This window comes from Esox lucius, chromosome 13 (assembly GCF_011004845.1).
Source record: "Esox lucius isolate fEsoLuc1 chromosome 13, fEsoLuc1.pri, whole genome shotgun sequence".
In the NCBI taxonomy this organism is placed as follows: Eukaryota; Metazoa; Chordata; class Actinopteri; order Esociformes; family Esocidae; genus Esox; species Esox lucius.
In genome coordinates this window covers 35331876-35358097 of record NC_047581.1, presented here as the reverse complement: position 1 = coordinate 35358097, position 26222 = coordinate 35331876, and the positions used below count along the sequence as shown (strand labels likewise).

Below are 26222 nucleotides of genomic sequence, written 5' to 3'. Positions count from 1 at the left end.
ATCATACAATGTGATTTTCTGGATTTTTGTTTTAGATTTCGTCTCTCACAGTTGAAGTTTACCTATGATAAAAATGACAGGCCTGTACATGCTTTGTAAGTAGGAAAGCCTGCCAAATCGGCAGTGTATCAAATACTTGTTCTCCCCACTGTATATGGCTGTCAAGAGTTGGATACTCGGGCCCTAAAAACCAGGGACCAATGGTGTAATCTTGGTGTTCTGATAGACTCAGATCTCACGTTCAACACAGTCACCAAAACAGCATTCTATCATCTTAAAAATATAGCCAGAATCAAGGGCTTGGTGTCCCAAAATGACCAAGAAAAGTGAATCCATGCTTTCATCTTTAGTACTGTAATAACCTCGTAACTGGATCCTCCAAAAAGACCGTAAAACAGCTGCAGCTCATTTAGAATCCTGCTGCTAGAATGTTAACCAGGTCCAAGAGAACAGAACACATCACTCCGGTTCTTAACTCCAGTCAGTTAGAGAACATATTTTAAGTCCCAACTAAACATGGCAAAGCTGCATTTAGCAGTTATGCTGCATACAACTGGAATAAACTACCAGAAGGTTTTAGATGTGCCCCAAACATACATTTTTAAATCCAGGTTAAAAACACTTCTCTTTTCACGCACCTATGACTGAGCACTTAACTTAACCGCACTGTTTAGCCTTTCACCTTTCATAGCTTCCTCATGGAATCTACTACGGAATCTGCCAGTTGTTTTTATTTAGTTTTTTATGCTATTTCTCTTTTCTTATTTTATGGGTTATTATTATGATGTTTTGTTGTTTTTATTCTAGTGTTTGTTTTTATTCTATTGTATTTTTATATTTCTCTTTTTCTTTGTAAAGCACATTGAATTGCTTCTATGTATGAATTGTGCTATATTAATAAACTTGCTTGCTATGTCTCCACAAAGATAGTAAAAACTGACAAGTCAGTCCTGAATTATTATTTTTTTGGTCACTGCTAGGGAAAGTGATATTTCTGGCTTAGAGGTTACATTTGAAATTTGGTACAATTTACATTTCAGGTTAGAATTGCGATTACCTTTAGGTTTAGGCATGTTAGGTTTAGGGTTATGGTGAGGTTTCAGGGCTAAACGTAGACACATTAATTAGGAAATGCGATGTAAAGGTCAGGATAGAGGGAAGTGTTACAGTATGTTTAGGTTCAGGGGGGATTAAAAAAGAAAAACGTGTGTGTGTGTGTGCGCATGTGCGTGCTTGCATGCATTTCCAAAACTGTCAGTTCAGGTATACGTACAGGCCGTTCGGTGCAGAGAAAGTGATGTGACCATCCTGCTAATCTTCACAGTATCTGTGTCTAATAGAGACCAGCACGTCTAAGCATTTGCTCAGGAATACTTGTTTTTGCCAAATGTCGTTTTCTTTTGTAGTCATGGGGACATCAGATGTGCATTCAAGAGTCCAGAATGACCTTAGAAGTAACTGAAACACATTCGAAAAACACATCTGATGCAAATTCTTGTGAAACATTATCGGTGGAGTCTGATTTTTATCCAGTCTAATATAACTCTTTCTTTGCTAGTTTTTTATTCAGTTTCCCTGCAGCTAGCGTGCTTATTCAATTAGCCTCCAAATGAAGTTACTGTGGGGACGCAAGATTCATCTGCCTCCTTGATTCAATCGGGTGCCTTTTAGTGTCCCCCGGCCATCAGAGCTTTAAATGAACAGCCCTCCTTTGACCCTGTATAACGCTACACCTCTTCCTCCATTATCTTCCATCTCTTCTTATCTTCGAGCACACGCCCCCCCGCCCCCCCCCCCGCCAGTTTCCTTTTCTCTCGCTGGATTCTTGTGTCTTTTTCATCTCTGAATGATTGATTCATGAGTTTCCAGCAGAGCGAGCCTTAATCTGAGGCATCTGGAGGAATGCAGGGATTGAACACACCTCAACACATATCAGTGCAACACAGATTGGCTCCTATGTGATCCGCGTGCGTATCTGGCTCTTTCAGCGTATATCTAAGCCAAGGTCCCACTCCAAAACCAAACTGTATCCATATGCCCATCTCATTTATTTTTTCTCTCTGAGATAATTATTTAGCATACACAAGACGATAGAGCACCTTGTAGATATAGACCCGTGTCAGTCACACTACACGGCTGTGATTCATTTAAAGCCGTCTGTTGTGAGCAAACTGAGTACGGCTCATATCTGAGGTTTCGCCTTGTTTTCCCAGTATGGGTTTGCGAAAAACAGGCTTGTTTCGGATTTTGGTAAATCTCTTAGATCTCTCTGCTTGTGCAAAACAACTTATTGGAATGTGGAGACTATCTCCAGTCCACGTGTCCATCAGTAAATGACTTTAAATATGTAGGGTGTGCCACACTTTAGGAGAAAGAGGAGTATTGTCAGAATGCACCCACTGGATTGTTGCGTGTGGTTACAGAGGCCTCTCCCCTCCAACAGATATGGGGAGTCCCTCCACAGTGTCATGTCTTGATCTGTCAGCATCGTTGATTCCACCCCCACTTTCTTAACACAGTCTAACAAGATCAGCCGACTGTTTCTCTATCTCTGTCTCTACATATTGTGGAATTTACATTATAGAGGGGTGTAAAATGCTACTGTAAACTTCACCCCCCCCCCCCCCCGTAGATTTTTTTTTCTAATGGTTGTTTAAATAATGTATATGGAAAAAAGGCTCCCACTAAATTAAAGCCTGTCAAGTCTTTTCACCTGTGTGTCCTGCATCAAATTCAGATCGGTTTTGACCCTTAGAGGCAGTCAACAGTTTTATCATGCATTTTCTTTCAAATATAGCAAAGGAGAGTTCTGGAAAACAAGATGTGTACTTACGATAGGTGATGGAGAAAGTGTGATCCTGGAAAAATATATATTTAGTCAATGTAAATAAAATAATTAATTATGACATTGACATTTCATGTCCATTTTTACATTATTTGAATATTTCTGTGCTTGTAGTTTCTAACCCAAAACCTTTTTTAGAACGTGTTGTTTTGTTAAATAGACATGGTTCTCAAATTCCAAAACAGGTGAAATTATATATTTTTTTAAATGTGGTTTTGCTGCAATAACCTTGGTGATGCATAATAATACACAAGCCATGAATGCCTGAATTGCTTCCGTCGTTCTGCTTCATAGTGTCCTTTAATTTAATGTAATCACTATTACTGTAATTACTTAAAGCCTCTCACCAGCTTCCAATTTCTCAACTAGCAAGATGATGATCAGAGCTAACCCCTTATGTTGTAATGTTTGGTCTAAGTATGATATATTTGGCCATGATTCAACCAATATGGGTGTTTCTGTGGTTTTTGTCAATTGTCCTATAACTTTTTTTTCAGTCTATATTTCCTTTCAAGGATGGGTTTTATATTTAGTGTTACCACCCATCAGAATGTCAGTTTTTATTAATCACCAAATCAATCTACAGCGTTTCACCATAGGCTGCAGTTTTTTGCTTTGCCATGAGGTAAAACTGAAAAAGGGGTGCAAGCGCCTGCCCTTTTTTCCATCTAGTTGGTCAGTCTGTCTAGCTTCACTTTGTTCTGCTGTGTTTCAACTGTTTGAAAATGCTAATTCTTCCTGGATGAAGGAAATCGAGAAAAACTCCAAGTCCAATTGTATGTGTTTTCCAGACGCTGACAAAAACATCTTCACTAGGACTTCCCTTGGTCAAGGCTGAGTGTCCGACTATGTGTCAAAGGGGCATGATAGGCCACTGATGGGTTTCTCCTGATTGAAGATATTAGCCCGTTTTGGAGCATACCCACCAGTCAGGGAAGCTCTCACCAATATCCATAAAACCTTTTCATCGCCAAGTATTTTAACTCAACGCTTAACCTATATTGTGTGGATTCACAACTACAATCCTATTTTGCTCAAGGAGGGCAAGGAGGCAACTTTCAAAGCTAAGCGCATTAGTCGATTTGTCAGTGCGAGCAAGAAGTACTCTGTTAGCGTGTCTGGTGCTTAGCACATCCCTGCAAGGTATGGTCTCATGCCAATACAGGCACCCATGAGCCTGACAAAACCTCTGCTTGGGTCCATGTTTCTTATCTGACAGGACCCGCCTTTTGCCAAGTCAGCGCTCAGCCGAGGCATTATGTGATTTGACATCCCACCGCCTTCAATGGAATCAGTAGTCATGAAAGGTATTGGTGGCTGGGAGCGTGGGAGTGTGTGCGCGTGTGGTGCATTGTGTGTTAAGATTTCCCTCTGACACCATGTGGAGTCTCTCTGTTGAGTGCTGTCTGATGTTAAGTGTCAAGACAGTGATTAACCGATCAACGGGCGCATTGCTCGATACAAACACTCCTTTTAAAATACTTTCCCAGAGAGTGTGGTGTGACCTACTGAATCAATTTAATCACTGTGATAGCTAGGGAAATTATGGACCTGGATAAATTCTGTCATGTAGAAAATCACAGAAAAGGTATTCATTTTACAATCCATTTTGCATTCTTACAGTTCTAAAGAGCATCTTCACAGCATCTCAGTGCACAACAACCTCCCTAATATACAATAACGTACACTTCCATCCAGTTTTCTCAGATTTCCACAGATGGCACTGTAGGTAAGGTCTTGGAAATTTGTCTATTCCTTTTCCCGATCTGCCCAGTCAGTCTTCTTTGTTATTGCACCCAGTGCTGCAACTAGCTTCCCTTTTGGACTTGGAAAGTGGAGTTCTTTCCCATTTTGAGAAAACATCCAAATGCCTACCTTTTCTAAGAGTATCATAACTTAACAGCCCTTTGTGTGCTAACATGTACTAATTAAATGGAAAGGAGATGATTTGAGATGGTCAAAAGTTTAAATTTCAGGCTTAGTAAAAGTGAAGTATATCTAGGATGAAATCCTGTGCTCTCCTTTGTAACAGGCTCAAACCCTCCATCCTTACCTTTAAACATTACTCGAACCCTACATCCCTACCTTTATACATTACACAAACCCTCCTTCCCTACCTTTATACATTACACAAACCCTACATCCCTGCCTTTATACATTACACAAACCCTACATCCCTGCCTTTATACATTACACAAACCCTACATCCCTGCCTTTATACATTACACAAACCCTACATCCCTACCTTTATACATTACACAAACCCTACATCCCTACCTTTATACATTACACAAACCCTACATCCCTGCCTTTATACATAACACAAACCCTACATCCCTACCTGAACTTTTTGTTTTTGCCCCCGCAGGTCTCTTACCTTTCCCACCTGTATGACCTCTGCTCCGTTCAATCAAAACTGTTTTCTGTTCTGGTAGCTCAATGGTGGAATCGTCTTTCCCTTATAGTTAGAAAAGCAGAGAGTCCCTACCCATTTGTAGAAAACTTCTGAAGCCGTACCAATTAGAGGAGTATCTAAAGTAACTACTTTGGATTCCCCAAGATAAAATGCTGACATATACAGCAAACATTTTCTATATATATGTATGCATGTGCAAACCCTAATGCTTCTTCCTCAGCGGTCAAGCCTCAAATTTAGTATTTGTTTCTGGTGTTTATACAGCAGTGGTGGCTGCTGGTTTTTCAAAGAGGGGAAGCTCATTTCTGGCCTACATTATAACCCTCTGATGGTCTTCATTTGTAGTGACACTCGGGGTCTTTGGGGTCTTTTGGACGCCAGACAATAACATTTAATTTTGTAACAGAACAAAACAGAACAGTTTTATATATTAAACTTTGTAAAACTAAAACAAGGATTGTGGTGTAGTGAAATGTATGATGCAAATCAGCTAGCAATTTCGCCAAACAAATATCAAGAAATATTGCTGCAGTTTGTCTTTCTAATACACTTGAGAAATCTGCGATGGGACTGAGCGCGAAATAGCTTCAGTGACTTCTTATAGTACAGACCGCTGTCAGTCAAAAGGAGATGCAGTTTGACAGATCGTCAGATCCTCCAATCATCACGCGGAAGCCCGGAGTCCGGGCCAGCCCACTCCTCGTTCACCCCCAGAGACGCTGAGCGTCCAATCACTGTCTACTTTCGGAGCACTGAAAAAAACTTCTAAGCAGCCCCATTGAAGTCAATGGACGCTCGTCTTCAACAGGGAAATGCACTGTGACGCTGCGGGATTGTATGAGAAGTCAAGTCGAGCCAGCCGACCTGTAGCTGATTCTGAACTAACTAGTTTTAGAGATGAACATGTTTTAACGCATTTTTTGTCAATAAAATGTTTAAACAATAGTACATATTTGACCATAATTTTTTTGACATTATAGGGGAAGCCGAGCTTCCCTTGCAGTCTTAAAGAAATCCCCACTATTATACAGAACACTGATGTTACAGCGAGCAGATCACTTGTCAGAATTTTTTTTTTTTTAAGTTTGCATCTGTAGTCTTTAGAAGTAGATATTTAGTATATATTTAGTGTTGATACTTCTTTAAATGACAGTTCCAATGTTATGTGTAGGCTAACTGTTGCAGGGTGGAGAACAAAGTAGCATGATGTGAAGCTGCCGGGTTGCCCACAGGCATGTCTTTCAACTCCAAATGCACGGAAAAACACGGAGACAAAACCATCCCGGGAATTAACAAATGGCTCTGGCGTGCAGACCTTGACATCAGTCTTTTAGACGGTCAGATTAGGCTGCGTCACCTGCACTTTCTGAAACCCAAACCCACAGTCAGTACATCCAGACCCTCCCCGCCTTACCTGTCTGGGAGACCTTGCCCTGGGCTGGCTTGGCCTGCATTTAGCATCCCAAGTCTACTCCTCCAGGGGGATCATATTGTGCATGAATGCAACAACCTTCTTTACATCTTGCAATTTGATTTGGTTTTGGAACTGTGACTGTTACGTGGGAAAGTCTATGGACTTAATATTATATATGCTGTCCTATGCCTTTTCCCCAACACACCAGTAAAGGCCTTTGACTTGCCATCTTCTTGTCCTTCTGACTGATGAGTTTGTATCAGGGAGTTGAGGATGATACTCTTTCTGAAAGGGCCCTTCAGCCCTTTGTAAATTCCAACTCCAGTTGTTGTTGTTTTGTTTTACAGTACACGTGATTGGAAAACTGCAGTTAATTACCCTGACAGATTTATTTATACTGTGGATGTTTAATTAATTGGAAAATACATTGGTAGATTATAAACCAGTGTAGACAACTTAATATTGACAAGGATGAGGGCTATTAATGGGTTACAAGGAAAGAGTCATCGTAGTCATTGTATGATGCTGAAATGCATTATATGATACACCAGTGTTTGCTTAAGACTTCCACCCTGTGGGGGTCTTTAGGCACCATTGTTCTCAGTAATAAAATGAAGCAGGTAAGTCACAGGCTTATTACTGGCCAGTGGGGGGAAATATGCTGGTACAGCTCTTTTTTATGAAATTGTAATAGAGCTTTTTGGCATATTCACAAACACTGTTGTGGCAGAAGCACACAAACAGCCACAAAGATGATATTGCCCCGTTATTTTAATGATGCATCCATTATCTAAAACCTGACAGACTTGACTGGATAGTATTATTTATATTCATGTTTAACAGACATAACAACAGTTTATTATGGATTTCATGACAATAATTCAGTTGAATTACTTTTGTTTCCCCCAGTCAATTGGAATATGTGAATTGACACACACAAATTGCATGCCATTGATGGAACGCTCCCCATTTGATTTCAGCCTGGCTCTCATCTTAATGAGCAGAGGAGCGAGTTTCTTTCAGTTTTTTCTTCTTTTTTTTCCCCTTTTCTCCAGCACTCCCTCTTTGTCTGTCAGAAACACATGCATGTGATGCCCCTTAGCACCTTGCTAGGAGCTCCAGCACCACCAGGTGTTAAAGGGGCAGCTCTAATTAATTGTACCAAATTAATTTTCTGGAATAAATCATTTTGTTTGTGTTTTTCCTTCCGCTGTTAGGGAAGACAGGCCAGGCACTGATGAAGCTGAACATTGGGTATGGGAGGCAGAATGCAGGGGTTTGATGATTATGGCAGGTTTTGTTTATGTCTTCATTCATTCACCTGAGGAAGGCCAAAAGAAAAAGTATTGCCTTAAAATGTAAAAACCAGCAACAATTTACTCTCTCTTTGCGGTGAGGCGAAACACATGCACAATCAGCACTTTGGCCAGACCTCTGACCTGGAAGGCATATCAACTCACGTTTTCTTTTACCCTGGTTACCAACGTAGTGCGCTCTCTCCGTTGAACAAGTGCTGTTGCTCGGGATAGTAGAATTGTTTCGGAGCATTACACTCTAAAGCACACTGCGCAAGACATCTTAAGACCTAATTAGCTGGACATTACACTCTAAAACACACTGAGAAAGACATCATCTTTAGACTTGGGATGTGCATTGCACCATATTTTACTCTCCGAATAGTATGTGTTGTTATTCAAATAGTATTCGGTTAACTAGAATGCATGTTACATAACGCGCGAAGGGCAGGTTGTTGTTCTCATCTAACATCGGCTCAATGACCGTTCCTGTGACAAAAAAGCTGTCTGGAGTAAGCCGTGTGGTTGACACGCAAAACTACAGAACTAGAAGACAATATTTATCAACACACAACATTGAGATTATTGGATGGAAGAGTCTAGAGAAGCTAGTTATCTAAGATAGCCAGCTATATGCTATTTGCTTAACTCACCTTTTTCTGCACTCTCAACCGCCTTCCGATTCCACAGCTGAACTTTACGTAGCGTTTTGTGGCCAAATGTTTTTTTCCGGAGGTAACCTTCATTCAGTAAATCCATCTTCCCTTGAATGAGTTGACTTTCATCCACTTGCTAACAGTAGGCTAAGAATTATATATTGCATGATTCTGACTGACTGGGCCCCACTACACTACTACCACTGATTGAGGAACGTAAACAACAAACACGTACGAGCTCATGTTATTAAAAACGACTTTAAACTTTTATGTCATGGTATATGTAAAATGTCTTATGTAAAAAATATATATATATATATATTGTAATTTTTAAAGTATTTAGAAAAATAATATAAAAGTCTATTTATTTCAACCAAAAAAATACATATACGTAAAAAAAATATCCGTGCCCATCCCTGCTTTAGACCTCATTATCTGCGAGGAGTATCAGTAAAGAATTCCCAAGTACTTGGCAACGTAAGGAGCCACAATTCAGATTTTACACCATTGCAAAAATGCATGTCTAACACAAATCTGGCCACAAATGTCATTCATAGAGATACAACTATCATAGTCTGAATAGGCTCAAATCCCCCAGGGAGTCCGGCAGAGTTGAGTGTATTGGGAGGGGGTGCTTGGCTTGAGCAAGCTTATCTTGCCCTTTAATTTGGTTTGGGCCATCAAAGTGTTGAGAGGATGGCGGTGCCAGAGGGTGGTTGTCTCTACCTGTGACAGCAATTACAGGTTCCCCTTCCAGTTGTCTCTTCTTTTTGTGGCAGACTCAACTGGTAGGCCAGAATGAGATTACTTCTGAACTGTTCTTTGCTCAGAGGGTAATCAAGCTACACTGACATGTTGCTCTTTTTGTAATGAGCAACATCTTCCTGAAGCAGCAGCTTCCCAGTCCTGTAGGAGCCCTTTACGCTGTAATCTATAATTGTTATACATACATACAGTGAGGGGGAAAAAATTATTTGATCCCCTGCTGATTTTGTACATTTGCCCCGTGGCCAAGAAATGATCAGTCTATCATTTTAATGTAAGGTTTATTTGAACTGTGAGAAACAGAATAACAAAACAAAAAAACAGAGAAACAGAGAAACACATTTCAAAATATTTATTAATTGATTTGCATTTTAATGAGTGAAATAGTTATTTGATCCCCTCTCAATCAGAAAGGTTTCTGGCTCTCAGGTGTTTTTTATACAGGTAACGAGCTGAGATTAGCAGCACACTCTTAAAGGGAGTTCACCTAATCTCAGCTTGTTACCTGTATAAAAAACACCTGTCCACAGAAGCAATCAATCAATCAGATTCCAAACTCTCCACCATGGCCAAGACCAAAGTGCTGTCCAAGGATGTCAGGGACAAGATTGTAGACCTACACAAGGCAGGAATTGGCTCCAAGACCATCGCCAAGCAGCTTGGTGAAAGGGTGACAAGTTGGTGCGATTATTCGCAAATGGAAGAAACACAAAAGAACTGTCAATCTCCCTCAGTCTGGGGCTCCATGCAAGATCTCACATCGTGGAGATGCAGTGGTCATGAGAACGGTGAGGAATCAGTCCAGAGCTACACGGGAGGATCTTATCAATGATCTCAAGGCAGCTGGGACCATAGTCACCAAGAAAACAATTGGTAACACACTACGCCGTGAAGGACAGAAATCCTGCAGCGCCCGCAAGGTGCTCAAAAAAAGCACATGTACAGGCCCGTCTGAAGTTTGCCAATGAGCATCGGAATGATTCAGAGGAAAACTGGGTGAATGTGTTGTGGTCAGATGAGATATTTGGCATCAACTCAACTCGCTGTGTTTGGAGGAGGAGGAATGCTGCCTATGACCCCAAGAACACCATCCTAACCGTCAAACATGGAGGTGGAAACATTACTCTTTTGGGGGGGTTTTCTGCTAAGGGGACAGGACAACTTCATCACAACAAAGGGACGATGGACAGGGCCATGTACCGTCAAATTTTGGGTGAGAACCTCCTTCCCTCAGCCAGGGCATTGAAAATGGGCAAACGTACAAAATCAGCAGGGGATCCAATACTTTTTTCATTCACTGACCATTCCTGTGTATGTAACCTTTGTCATTAGGGGCTGGTGTTCTGCATACCTGCTATGTTATCCCTCTCTGTTTAGTCCTCAACACACTGTTCTTACTGACAGTCTTATCACATCCTGCACTGATATTCTCAGTCACCTGGGAAAGAGTTGTTCTTCTGTTTTTCCTTACATATTGCAGTAATGCATGAGCATCCCGGTCGAATGTGCTCTTTAGACCGTCATTTCCAACCCGATTAACTGACATCTGTCCCATGGATCTAAATGCAGATATAACTTCAGTTATTGATCCTGTTGGAACACCAGCCAGTTGAGCTGTCTTTGTGACTGAAGCTCCTGCCATCCGTGCCCCAATAATGAATCCTCTCTCAAAGTTAAATAATTTCCTCTTGCCATCTTGCTGGTCAAAGATGATACTGCAGAAGAAGTCAGCTGTGTAGGTCCCAGGCTGGATGCATGTGGTCTGTGGTTGTGATTCCGGTTGGACATATTGCCAAACCCTAATTATGTTTGAGGGTGCTTAGGGGTAAAGAAATGGGCATTTCAGTGTCTGGAAACATCTCTGTTAGACATTGCTACAGTCAACATTCAAATTGCACACACTAAAAATTTCAGAGGCGACAAAATTGAAAATGTTTAAGTTGGCCTTTTATTATCCATTGCACAATGTGCACCTGTTTAATGATCATGCTTTTCGATCAGCTTCCTGATATGTATCTGTAAAGAGGATATATTATTTTGGCCTAGGACAATTGCTCACTAATAGGGATGTATTGACATTTGTACACAAGACAAACCTATGCTGTTTTGTGTAGGGAAAATATCTGGGATCTTTTATTTCAACTCTGAAAACATGGGCATGTTTTGGTTGTTTAGTAAAAACGTATAGCTTCATTGTATAGTGCTGCTGTAACATGAAAAAAAATAAAAATGTCTCAGGGAGCAAATCTTTTTTATTTTGTTTTCAGACCCAAACTATGTCTGCTAACTCTATACATCCTCTAACGCTGTCCTTTAAAAACAAATAAAGATTGACGGCAAGCTATGGCTTTCTGTTATGTATCAGAGATCCATGCCAGAGCCTTATCCAACCGGCTGTCTCCAGTGAAAACCCCTATGAATCCCTGGGGAATCACCACCAAGTCTGCCAGGACTTGGGAGGGCTGAATAAGACTAGTGTTGCAAAAATCTGTCAACTTCCCCCTAAAATCCCTTATAGATTCTTTGAATCATATGTGAAAGGGGGAAATCCAAACTCCTTTTACCAGGATTTCTGGAAAACCTGGATATTTTGAGGAAAGCATACAGATTTTTGCTACCTGAAATTGGACCGAAGGCCCGCTCTGAAGCAACTGTGTTGTGTTGATGTGAGCTTGTGTACTACGTGCCGTACTGTACTGAGGCGTGTTTGAGAATTGTGTTTGTTTGTAATGCAGTGAGATTTCTAGCGTTGTGATGCCGTGCATAGTCACATCATGCCATCGGATGGTCAGGCAACGGTCTTGGGAACAGAGTGTGTGAGAAGTCTCTCTGTATCTGCTCATACTGATACATACAAAGTGCAAGAAGACCAAACTAATCAGGATTTTGCTTGGACTCTGATGTTGTAAATTCAGATCTCTCTTTCTTTTGCCTTTTGGGCTTCTCTTTCTGGCCGCTGTTATTTCACTGCAATGACAAAAGTCAGCCAGAGTCATTCTTGAAGCAAGGTTCATTCTTGAAATTTCACACCTAATTAGCATTGAAAATGTGAGCCCAAAATCATTGAAGGACAGTGAACGACTTATTATATGTTTTCCTACAGATAGTTATTTCCATCTGTGATGGCAATGGTTTTCTAACTGCCACTACCATACACTCCCAGTCATAGTGAATGGGGAAGCGTATCCCATTATTTGCGCAAATAGTTATGGGCGGTTGTACTCCCTCTTTGTCCAAACCTTATAGAGTTGAACCTAGTGCAGAGTGAGGAAGAGCTGTCATTAAATATTTTGCATTCACGTTATTCATACAAAGAGCAGACTTCTGGTTCTTTGAAGTCTGAGTATTTTTATACTTTGTGTTTCAAACTGCCACGGTAACCAGGTTATGCTGTAAAACAGCGCCTGCTGTAAAATGTTTGATTCCTAAGCCATGTATTAATATATTTTTTGAGGCCTTTTGATAAAATTATTTATTTATTTTGACCTGAACATTACCTGATTTTCGCCCCTTCTGCTCGGTGGTAGGCAGCCTGGGCAATTAGGGATTCCATACGCACACAGTGGTTTGTTTTTCTCCACTGAAGCAAAGCTATGCTTATTCATGCTAAATTATAAAAGATGACCTGAAAATTCCCATAATTCCTATGCTAAGATAACTCACTTGATCGCCCTAAATGCACTGTTTTATGCTCCTCAGTCAGACATCTTATATCATGCTGTCAACATTTCTCTCAGGTTTTTCGACTTTAGATTCATATGATTTATTGTTTTTGACAATGTCAATTTCCATACATGATTCACTCAGCTTTGGGTCATGACCGAAAGGACAAGATCCCGGATACAGGCGGCCGAAATGAGCTTTCTCCGCAGGGTGGCTGGGCGATCCCTTAGAGATAGGGTGAGAAGCTCGGTCACCCGGGAGGAGCTCAGAGTAGAGCCGCTGCTCCTCCACATCGAGAGGGGTCAGCTGAGGTGGCTTGGGCATTTGTTTCGGATGCCTCCGGAACGCCTTCCTGGGAAGGTGTTCCGGTCCCGTCCCACCGGGAAGAGACCCCGGGGAAGACCTAGGACACGCTGGAGGGACTATGTCTCCCGGCTGGCCTGGGAACGCCTCGGTGTCCCCCCGGAAGAGCTGGAGGAAGTGTCTGGGGAGAGGGAAGTCTGGGCATCCCTGCTTAGACTGCTGCCCCCGCGACCCGGCCCCGGATAAGCGGAAGATGATGCAATGATGCAATGCAATTCACTCAGCATACAATTAATAGAGAAGAAATAAAGGGATGCAAGCCAGATGAACCTGGCTCGAATCGGAGGGTCTGTGCATTCTGTACACCTTATTGCATGTCCAGGCCTAACCTAAAAATGTACAACTAAATAATATCGCAGAATATTAACAAAGCACAGATTCTTAAAACACAACGGCTGACGCATAAACATTATAATGATTTTGGACAGCATTGAACATTTTGGTTTTATTTTTTATAATAAGGCAAGCAGAAGCAGTGATCTCAGTGCTTTGCATCAGTCAGCCATTATCTTCAGTCCAATCTCTCTCTGATTATACAGGAGTTAAATTCAACATTAGCTTTTAATAACGGACTGTTCAGGAAGAATGAGAAAAGATCTGAAGGAATATGGGCTCTTCTAAGCCTTTTCAGGTCCCTAAGTAAGATTTGATATAGAGACTCTTATTGACTAAGAAATATGGATCTGCTTCTTTAATCTGCTTAACTATAGCTCTGACAGGAAGATAGCTACTCAGCTGCTCCACTAGAAAGCATTGGAGAGCAAGAACGATGTAATACTACTGATATACACTCCTCTCTGTGTTTATAAACATTGCTTGGAGAGTGTGATGTGTGCTCTTCATGGAGACAGAAACACCACCAAGCTAGCACAGGAATCAATGGTTTATCATTTAACTAGTATCATTAAATCTGAATGGAGCAAAGTGAGGGAGACAGTGAGAGAAAGTTTTTCACGCAGTGTTTTCAGAATATTACTGCCAGACTGTGACAGATGCTCCACTGAACTCTATCCCCTAGCAGCCTACGACGACCCAACGAAATGATGGAACACTGTTCGGGTCTCGTGTGCTAATACAGATAAGCTTATTGACATCAGCCCTTGAATATTACTGCATGTCACTGAATTATAAAACAGCTACATTGATTTTTGCATAGTGGTTACACCGAAATGGATATGTCACCGCCATTCACGTCGACCAATACCTTCTCAAGCTCCTGGTCAGGAAGTAGCTAATTATAGCAGATGGATGCAAACAATATGTTCCTGCAAAGACATCAAAAGAACATAATCTGTTTCAGTTAGGTATCATGTCATCATCTCAACAGTCTTCCTAATTATAATTTATATCTTGATATGACATGGTATGTTGAAGACGGTCGAGTCTGGACACCATCTGCTCAAGATTAGCTGCTATGTTTCACTTCGTTGCGACAGGGTTCGGTGTATTGACTAGCGTTACAACAAGTGTCAACGGTAACATGGTAATATGGATGCATCACAAATGTCTAAGCATATTGAAAAGATCTTAATATATATTTATTTTTTTCAGGCTAGTCACATTGGGTTCTTGCGTTCTTTTGCCTACAAGTTGCGTGCACAAACCTGACTTATGTCTACTGGAAAACCATCTACAGTGGGGAGAACAAGTATTTCATAGACTGCCGATTTTGCAGGTTTTCACACTTACAAAGCATGTAGAGATCTGTAATTTTTATCATAGGTACACTTCAACTGTGAGTGACGGAATCTAAAACAAAAATCCAGAAAATCCCTTATGTCATGCAATATAATGCTAATTAATTATTTAAAAATCATACAATGTAATTTTCTGGATTTTTGTTTTAGATTCCGTCTCTCACAGTTGAAGTGTACCTATGATAAAAATAACAGACCTCTGCATGCTTGTAAGTAGGAAAACCTGCAAAATTGGCAGTGTGTCAAATACTTGTTCTCCCCACTGTATAAGTACTGATAGATGCGACAGCACGGTTTGATTGAGTGGATGTCAGTGAGTGAAACAACCATTAAAAACAGAAAATAAGTAGTGATTGCGTTTAGGAAGAGCCAGCACTGATGTGCACTTGCACAACAAACACACATGCATGATTCAAATCTTTTCCAATTGAGCTAGGTCATCTGCAGGCTACATTGGTCAGAAAAAATGGGTGTGCCAGACATACAGAAAGACCAGGTATTTAAAAGTAACCTCCTCCCTACTGAGAGGCAACACCTGAAAGTAATAACATCATTTCACCTTGGCAGGAAATGGACACATTTATATGCACATTCCTAATTTTATGATATTAAACTGATTGTTATCAAGTCAGGAGGCAGAGAATGGCATAATGCATGTTAACACATTACTCTTCTTATCTTGGTCCGCATGAGGTCATAATCGCATAAATGCTGATTAGGGGAAGGATTGGCAATTGCATTAATCCGGAGGATTTTCCCGACACGTCCTTGTAAACAGGATTATAACTTAAATTGTTGTATTTAATAAAACATATTATTCATGACGATGCACAATAAAGTTATTATTGTGTGCATGTCGTCGTGCACCCATTAAAAGGTAATAGCTACACTGTTTGTGCCCATACCATGTCGTGCTGTCAAGTGCAAGCTACAAATGAGAGCGCATTAAAAATTAACCCAAATGGGTGCTGCCTGGGTCGGAGAAGCCGCTGTGGCCATCAGTTTCTGTTCCGCTGAGAAGAGGTTGTGGCTTAGCCTTGTTGTCCGACATACTGTGAAAAATGGAAGTAGACGTCTTGCAAACATTTACAATGTCTTTATAAATCCTCTCAGGAGATAAGAAGACTCAGATTGATTGGACGGAGGAAATTGAGCATCTCTGACACCTTTGTTTACCCGAGGTTGGAATGTTGATAGAGTTAAAGTATATCTCTGTTTCTCCCCTTCTCTCTCTCTCCCTCCTTCCCAGGTTGACATGCTTGTGCCCACTAAAATCACTGGCATCATCACCCAGGGAGCCAAGGACTTTGGCCATGTCCAGTTTGTTGGCTCCTACAAGGTGGCCTACAGCAACGATGGAGTGAGATGGCTAATATATCAAGATGAAAAACAAAGGAAGGACAAGGTGAGCCGTCTTCACACTATGCTTTGTTATAACATGCAGAACAGTATTTGATGGCAAATTGCCAACAGTTCCCTTCACAGAGGTCTTGCTAGCTGTAAGGAATAACAATATTTCAACAGCCAACGGCCATATTCCCAAATGCATCCAAAAGTAAATGTCTATTATGCACCCCACTGAATGCAATGTTAAATCAGTCAGCGAAGCACAATGAAGTGAAAGAAGAAATGCTACAAATGAAAAACCAAAGAAATCCAGCACCAAAACGTGACTGACTGAATGACTTTATAAATGTGCTGGGCAGCCTCTAGTTGTCCAGCTCCGACCCGGTCTCATCTTTCCCTGTTAGCGCTGCATCTTCTTATCTTGGGCTCCAGCACAGCTTGCAAAAGCCTGTCTCTGTCTCTTGTCTCGGCACCGGGATCAGATAAGGGCTCATTGTCTAGCAGTCCTGGTCGGCATGTTGCCCAAATCGTGTTTACGGAGTCCATTCCAATTGCTCACGCCAGCCGGCAAAAGGGAAAGCGGCAGTGACAGCCCCCTGCTATCAGAAGAGCAACCCTCTGCTGAGCCTGTTGTTTTAGTGGCGGCCCTGTTTACTCTGCTACTCTCGCTGTGTTGTTTAAAGATAACCACTTCCTGGCACTGCTGCTCAGGTACTTACAATGAACCGAATGGGGCAAACCTGAGAGGAAACACACTCACACACACAGATCTCTGGATTTTTTTTTACACCAGAGTTTCGTGCTCTGAGTCTAAATAACTTTATACATTGTAAGAATGAAGGATGCTACATGCTTCTGTGTTTTTTTTTTTGGTGTATCGACAGCAGATCCTTATAATGTTGGTAGGTTCTGAATGATTTGACAAACTCCACACAATTGTCACTGGCTAGATTGGGCGAACCGTTTATGAACCTACATCGGTCTTATATACTTCCTGAACAGCAGACCTCATTTTGTTTAGTCATAAAATGTCAGAATACCAATGTGAGGATGAACACGAGGAGACTCAAAGGACCGGCCACAGTGAAATACATTCCCAGAAACATTTGCCAAATTTGCACAATTACCAGAGATACTTGTTGCAGCAGGCTTCCATACACAAGGAAGGGTGCTCAAACAGAAACTGTCTCTTTGTGCCTTCTCATGACACTCGCCATTACCAATAGCCACACAAATGCACATCATCGTGTGCCTGTGAGCTGAAGTTGTAGCAACCCATGCCTGAACAACTCCATCCACGGATCAGAAGCCTGGCATTCTACCAGTTCCCCATGCTTAGAACAGACTCTTATTCATAGCAATGGCCTGAGAGCAGTCAAGGTTAGCGTTCTTGTTCAGGGACAGAACGACATGTTCTTTCACCTTGTCGGCTTTGGATTAGAACCCGTAAACTTTTGTTTAGCGGCCCGTGTTCTTGGAACACTTGGCCCCCCTGCTGCCCCCCCTTCTTGAGGAGTTTCTCATTTCAGTGGATTGTCTGTGGATGTGGGCCATTGCTTACTGACTGATTGTCAGCCCAGCAATCTTAATTTTGCAAACTGGAAGGCTTTCAAACATTTGGCAAGCCTGACAAGGCCGAGAATATATCAAAAACGCTGTCAAAAACGTTTTGTGTTTTGTCTATAGTTCCCCCACTGAAATTGTTTCCATAAGTAGAGTGCCGACTAAGAATTCCTAATACACAGTAATATGCTACATACGAAATAAATATTATTTCAATAAAATGTCAATTTCACAACAAAAAATCCTATTAAACTATCCAATTATGTCCTATAATCTTTAGAGACTTCACAGGTGTTGAACAGAAAAACAAATAAAAATTGAAAAGAATACCTGCGACAATGCTATGCTCCCATGATAAATGTATTTGTTTGTTCAAAAACAGGCAGTCTTTAGTTCCCAATGGGATGTTTGTCAGGTCAATCTCATAATATTTTTCAGGTCCTACAGCATATTGTTGAGCATATTGTAGAGAAAGACCTGGAAGAATGGTAATCATTGTGTCCCAGGTCAGAGCTGTGAGGAACTTTCCAGATGTATGGCTTCTCAAGGTGTTTCCACCTCTCAGTTGACTGGAGCAGCGGATTAATGCTAGAGGACATATTAGGCTGCCGGACTCCAGAGGCTTTTCCTGTCACGCCACAGGCTTGGGGAGGTTGGGCCTGGCTAAGAACCCAGTATATGTGTCTGTGTGTGTGTGTGTGTGTGTGTCTGTGAATTCATGCATGACTGCAAGACAAAATCAGAGTTAGAGAGTGAGCGTGTTTATGCGTGTACGTTTTTACGTGTGTTTTTGTGCAGGTTCATGTGTCTGTGTGACAAAACAGGCAGTTTGTTTGTCCGTGTGTGTCTAGGTGGGGGTCGGACAAAATGTCTGTCCAGGCCCAGTGCCTTAGCCTGGTAAATATTCTCCTCAGGTCTCTCCCCTTCTGAGCCCCTGTGTAGCACATACTGCAGGCAGTTAGATCTAGATTGGGAGTGGTGAGGCCACTATCAGAATACAGATAGCCACAGACTCACAGGCTGTCACTCATTTATACTGTATGTTGCGTATATTTAGAATCTGTACATTTTTGTCCTCTGTGTCTATCGAACAATGCACTTATACAAGGAAACACGGACACGCTGATACACGGATTTAATGCAAACAGACTTGCCACCACGCCACACCTCTCACTTTTAACAACAGACATCGAAACATCGGGCAGACATCGAGCTTATAGCTCCAAGCTGCAGCGACTGCGGAACTTGCAGACTGCGCTGGGTTTGCTAGTTGCCAGTATTTACAGAGAGTGCTGATTGGGGCAATCAAGTGCAAAAGTGATTGATTAATGTTAAATGGGGTTCCACTTAGGTGCCCAGGGGTTAATTAGCCAAAGGAACATCCACTTCCCTTCAGGTCAGAGGGTAACAGCATGTTAGATGTCAGTAAATGCAGTCATAGCTTAAGATTTTGCCACTTAAAGCTCTCCTTTCCTCCCCTATAGAAGATATTGCCAGGGCTGTGTATGCTACTGAGTCTGAAACACACACCCATGGGTCAAGATTAGCTGCGATTTGGTCTGTTATTGCCTCTCGGCTTGAAGAAGTGGATGGCTCGTAGACGTGAGTTTGATTGAGCGGATCTTAGCTCCTCAGGTGGCCCACTATCATCTTTCCAATGAAACAGGGTTGAGCCAAGATTGCCTTGGCGTCAACCTAGCTTGCCACTGGCTACAGTAGGTCAGTCTGCTAGGACTCGGGGACCCGCGCCCTTGGCCTCTGCGGTAGTTAAATAATGGAGGATTGCCAGTGGTCAAGCCCCTTAGTCCCTTTAGATTCTCAAGTAATGTACATCCTTGACTGGCTCAGCTAGTAAAATCAATGTTGGTGAAAAGGGCAGCTGGGTTTAACTTCAGGCTTACTGAAAAACAGAAGGAGATGGACTGTTCAGTATGTAACCATTGGCCATTAGATTAAAGCAGAAGGGGGAGAAAGAATGCACTGTAAAAAAAACTAAAAAAATATCATGTGGATTGAACAAAAATTTTAAGGCAACCAGCTGTGATGAACAAATTCCCAATCCCGTCACAGTTGGATGCCATAAGCGTGTACATTTATTTTGCTGATAAACCCCACCATCTTATCGCCGCTACTAGGGCACATTCAATGAGCCGCCATGCCTTTTTGTTATGAAAACACGCATCTTCTCAAAACACACTTGAAAAGTAATGTGACGTAATTATTGTCAGAACCCCACCAGTGTGAAGACATCCAACAACTGGAAGGACTGCTGGGTATAAGGAAGCTTATATATAATATATTATAATGCCCTTGATAACTATTGGGACAGTGAAGCATTATTAGCGCCATACCCGCAAAGCTGTATTTCAATGGTAATAAGAAAAAATATATTATGAGAATGTTTTTTCTGAGAGAGATGTGGGACAGATTCAAACACGTGCTGCACCCAGACATTTGTACAGGGAGCAGTGGCTTAGACCTGTAGACCACCCCAGGCCTGAGTCTTGTCTTTATTTCTGTTGACCACAAAGGGGGTGTGGTGGGCCTCAATCCATCTGATGATTATACATTGCGATGCGTTCCAATACAGAGCAGAGAACATTAAAGTAGTTTCTTAAGTGCCAGAGGAAGTTGACGCTGATGAGCTAAGAAAGGTTCCTGGAGCGGTCGATGTCTGCGAGGTGAATCATTGGATCAATGGAAGGAAGGAGAAGAATTTGTGAGTTCTCATGTTTTTCAATGTGGAGTCCCTCCTGACCTGAGTCTGGCCTTTGTGGGTCTGGAGGGACTTCCACGTTGAAAAAACACAAGAACTCGCAAATTCTTCTGCTTTCTTCCATTGATCCAACCGTTCCGATCTGCAGATGGAGCTGAGATGTGAAATGTGTTGGAGATAGCCCTACGCTGTAGACTGCAGACTGTTTGATAGAACTGATATAGTTACTAAGATGTAAAAAGCTTGTAATTGTGTTGAGGAACAAGAGGCAACTGCCTTGAATAGCTCTGTTAGGGAGAATGAGATGGAGGTTGGCAATATCAGGGTAGTTTAGTCAGGCCGTTATGGTGAAAGGGTCAAAAGAGATCTGATTGTCCAGCGGTAGTAAAGAAGAGTACAACTACTAAAATGACCATTAGGACAGCACCGCAACACATACTGCAGACTGCATTTCATCAGAGATTATTCAAACGAAAAAACAGACTTTGTATCCTTTCTGACAGAAACAATGGGTGATACGTTCGGATACCTAACTTTATGGTAGTACTGACAACTCTAACTGCACAGGCTGAAAGGAAGTCAAGAAATATCAACATCATTTTTTGTCTGCAGCTGTTCTATTTCAGGGATAAAAAGACATCTCTACTGTGGAGCTCTGTAATATCCTGGCTGGCTGGTGACGCCCTACCTCACCTGCCTCAGGAGTCTAAGAAGGGTAGCTGAGCTGTGGAGTTACTGTAGCATTGGGAGTATTCATCATGTAGTACTGGTTTTGTTCATAAACTCTATACTGTGTTAGATAAATTTGCCCTCCATGTGGCTAGTACGTTTAAACAGGTTTTCTCACTGTCTGAGGTCCATCACGTGTTGTAAAAGCAGGTGTCCGGGTTAAAATTCCAATCTGGCCCTCTTGGCCAGCCAATTGAACCCCTAACCTCCTGTTGCGTTGCAGGTTGATAGGCGGGACACAGGCGCAGGGAGAACGAAGGAGTTTCAATAAAAACAGAAACTAGGGCAAGGAAACTGAGCAGGACAATGTTACAATGGTGTGGGGACCACGTAATGGCCGCGACACACGGAGAAGGGAGGAACTTAAACAGGAAGAGTTTAATCAGGAACACCGGTGAAAGTAAAACCAACAGGTGTCCGTGGTCCAAGTGAGGGAGAGAGGACGTTGGACCTCACGGGGGCACCTGTCGTCATGAGTTATGTATGTAAGTCAGGCTAGATAAGAGCATTAGCAAAATGACTCAAATATAAAGTACATACTTTATATGGGGGATGTTTTCAAGCCTGCCCACTTGGTTATGGCAATACACTATTTAGGTTGTAGTGTGCCAAAATGCCTTCGAAGAACCTGAAGAAATACTTCAGACCCTTACTGCATGTGACTTATAGTTCCAGTTGTTGCTAGGTCTTCATCCTGTAGTTCCAAGACCTACATTCTGGTTGGAAATAAGGGAAGGAGATGATCAGGGTGTCACTTTGGTAGCCAGCGTTGAGGTTGATTCAACATTAAACCGTAAAGCAACCTGAATTTGTATTGAAGATTTTCTCAATATTCATTGAACGAAAGTTGAGCTCAACTCAAAATTCTATTGTACCTGGTTGGGTCTCAGTTTTACATTGAATCCACTTCCTACTGTACATTTTATTGTATATAGTGCATTTAACACCGGGAACAATTTCCATAGATAAAGTGGCAAGGTTAAGTCAGTAGGACGCATGGTCTTGTTATCGCTATCTTCTTATTTTTTCCACTGTTTGTTCTTTTTCAGTGGTCCTGCTACCCTTTGTGTTTTAGAGACATATCTGTCTGTGTGGAAGTCCCTGGACAGCCCCGGAGAGATCCTTGTCACATTTCAATCAACTGCTGCTTTTATGTTCTATTTGGCATCCCTGTTTTGTTGCTCTTTTGTAGCTTTTGTCTACCACATTACAGTTGTGGCAGAAACTCCTGGAATTGATACACTGGTTCTCATCTCCCAAGTCCAAAATCTTCAATTCAGCTTTACGGTAAATAGCACGAGTAAAGATTTGAGGTTGATACAGATCAATTTGAAAAGTTGTAAGATTTGATCCGCGCCCACCTCTAAAATGTTTTTTAGCCTGCACTCCAAGATTTTTCTGTGATAGATCAAATACTGAAGCTCTTTCTATCTGTCATTTCAATCTGCTTTCAAATGCTTCTCACCTCTGAGAACCGGATTCAATGTCACCTCTGTTCTTTGTTTTTAAGAGGTGGGTCTTGGACACAGAGAGAAGAAAAGTTATTCATAGCAATGTCAATATTAAGTCGGTCATTTTTAAGAAATAATGGATCACTTATTTTGGCAATGACAGAAGCGATCTATTGCATTCACAATGCCAGATTCATGATCTGGAAAGGGATACTTGTTACTCAGGCTTTTTGCATCAGTGGAATACCAGTATACTATTATATTACCAGGACCTAACAAGGGGCACATTAACACCCAAAGAACAAAATGCCCTCTATGGAATTAAGACTTTCTCTGCACACTGTCAACTTGACATAGCAATGTTGAATTACTGTCTTTCTAAAAAGGCATAGGAGGGTAATTAATTACATTCATGAGTGTGCCGCTTCACGGCGTTGAGGTTCAGCCAGGGAGGTGAAAAAAACAAACGGAAGTACAAACCTAAGAAGTGCATTCAATTTGTGAACAGGTTGAATATCCTAAGAGATATTATCCTGAGATAGATATTCTTTTAATTGGGTATTCCGAAGAGTGGTCCTGGTCTAGCAGTGAAGGCTGTAGTGTGAAAGGAATGACCAAGAAATGACCAATTATGTATTGTTGTTGACTGCTGTCGATGATTAATAAAGCATGAGGATGATTTATAATATTTAACTGTAGGGAGAAAAAATTATCTTTTGTAAAAGGTGGAGATTTTGAGTACATACAGGGGCTCTCAGAAGTATTCATCCCATTTTTACATTTACATATTAGTCCTTTAGCAGACACCTTTATCCAGAGCAACTTACACTAAGTGCATTCCTCTTAAGGTGTCTTGGAAAACCAACATCTGACAATCATAGTTAGTACACTTTCCTTAATTGAAGCTGTTAGTTGGCAAAGTCAGTGCCAGAAAAATCTAAGACAAGTGCTTTTTTTTTCACAGGTGGTGGGAGTGGGGGGGATATTCCCCGGTAGACTTTTCTAAATTGATTGTGTTGCAACATGAAAACAAACAGATTTTATCTGAGTTTTTGCAAAAGTCAATAATTTCGTATTGAATAATAAAATATTAAAACTGTTCAAAATTAACTACAAATATAAAAAATGTATATCTGCATAAGTATTTCCCACCTTTGTAATGAGTCACTTGAATGACTTGCAATGTGCTACAACCAATTGTCTTTGAAAGTCATATAATTACTTGAATGGAGTCTCCCTTTGTACAACTTTACCCATGTACAATTAAGGTGAACTGACGTCAGGTTAAATACACAGTTAGTTTGTAAATGTCCTAACAAAAAACGACATCATGAAAACAAAGGAACATTTAAAGCAAGTCTGGAATAAAGTTTTTCAAAAGCACCAATCAGGGGAAGGATATAAGAATATGTTCAAGGCATTGAATCTGTCTAGAACAGTCCGTCCTCAGAAGCTGAGTATCCAGCCAGAACTGCACCTGTAATGGAGGTCACCAGAGGAGTTAGTTTCCCACAACTGCGCTGGGAGATACTGTGCATACTGCAACAACAAACTGGGTGCTTCACAAAAGTGGCCTTTGAAATGCCAAAAAATATATATTTGGAAGAGTTTACCAGAAGGGCATGTGGAAGAAGATTCTAGGTCGTGCTTCCTTTACATCGGCATCGAGCAAAATGGATGCAGCAATGTACAGAGAATACCTGGAAGGAATGTTGTTGAAGTCTGCGAGAGACCTGGGACTTGTGAAAAGATCTTCCTGCATGACAATAAGCACAAACATACATCCATAGCCACACTGAAGGGGCTTAAAAAGAACAAGATACATTTTGTGTAGTTGCCTAGTTAAAGCTTGAATCACAATCCAATTGATAATATGTGGAAAGCAAAACATTTCTGTGTCCAGATGTGCAAAGCTGGTAAAGACTTATCCCAATGGCTGTGATTCCTGCCAGTGTCAAAACCAAATATTGACCAAAAGGGTGAATAGTTATGTTATCAATTATTTCCTGTTTTGTGTTTGTTATTCATTTGGTAAAGTGTTTCGATTTTATTTATCACTTCAACATTATGGACTTTTTTAGTTTTGATCAGTGGTGGAAATAACTCATTTTGATTTGCTTTTGACACAATATATTATGAATACTTTTCACTCTATAAAAGATGCTAAACAAAATCTCGTTTAGCATCTTTTATATATTGAACGTTCACACATGTAGGCCAGCCGATTTACAATAATGTGGAACCACATTTCCACAAAATCTGACTCATAGGCATGAAAATGTGTTATCATCAGTACTAGTTCTGCCCTTTCATTACACACTGTCACTCTGTGTGTTTTTAGGTGTCAAGGCACGTAGCTAACTCTGAGCAAACAGACTTCCTACAAAAGGACCTAATAGTTTTTCTCACAGTCAACCTTGATTCAATTTGATATCCGTGCTAATTAAGTTGATTGACTTATCAGCATTTTATATTTCAGCTGTGGAACTTTTAGTCAAACATTAAAGCAAAAAAAAAAAGCTAATTGAGATATGTCTCTAATCCTTTATTAACTAATGCTGAGGCTATCAAGGGCAGTTGGGGTGTAAAATGATTGGGGAGCCAAGTTGGGGGGAAACAGTCATAACCTATCCTGTGCTAATGTGATTGCACTGTTGAGACCAGAAGACAAGTATTACACAGTGGTTGCCTCACATGTTTGAGTCATCAGTTTGAAAGAAAGCCAGGACCATTTTAACACAAATCACCTGTAGTGTCAACTTAAGATAGTACCAGAAAATGCTTCTTGGTTAAATTGCAGAAATGACCTCTTTGTGATTGTGTAGCTTCTAATCAAATTGCGTTCTTTTTCTTTTTATTTCTTAAAACCGCCATAGGTTTATCTGGAGATAATAACACATTTTTAATACAATGGGAGTGCATCAGGGGGCATATCAGTGATTAAGACCAGAATGATGGACCATATGCCAAGATATACAGTACAGTAGCTGCCTTCAAATTTTTTACATATATCATGTACAGAACCTAGATTACCTTGATTATAACTACTATGATATTGTACGAAATCCAAATTACCATAGATATTACTAGTTGTTAATGACAAAATGTTTTGAGTGCATATTTTCTAAGTGGTAAAATAGGTTGGCAAATGTACATACAGAACTATAATACAGAAACCCGCTACCCTCTGAATGTAAACACAGTGCTGTATTATTGTGTATTCTTACAGAATGGTATATTCATAACAATCGTTCTGAGAATAATGTCCAGTATTATTCTGTATACAGTATGCATCTCGTTAT

At 41.0% G+C, this 26222-nt stretch overlaps 1 protein-coding gene across 4 annotated transcripts in view; it reads left to right on the top strand.

Annotated features, from left to right (window-relative positions):
• edil3a (EGF-like repeats and discoidin I-like domains 3a) overlaps nt 1-26222 on the top strand; it is a 162193-nt gene that overhangs the window by 133813 nt on the left and 2158 nt on the right. For all 4 annotated transcript variants that reach the window (XM_010877132.4, XM_010877135.5, XM_010877134.5 and 1 more), the window contains one exon: nt 16364-16519. In XM_010877132.4, coding sequence (XP_010875434.1) covers nt 16364-16519 — 156 coding nt within the window. The remainder of the gene's footprint in view (nt 1-16363; nt 16520-26222) is intronic.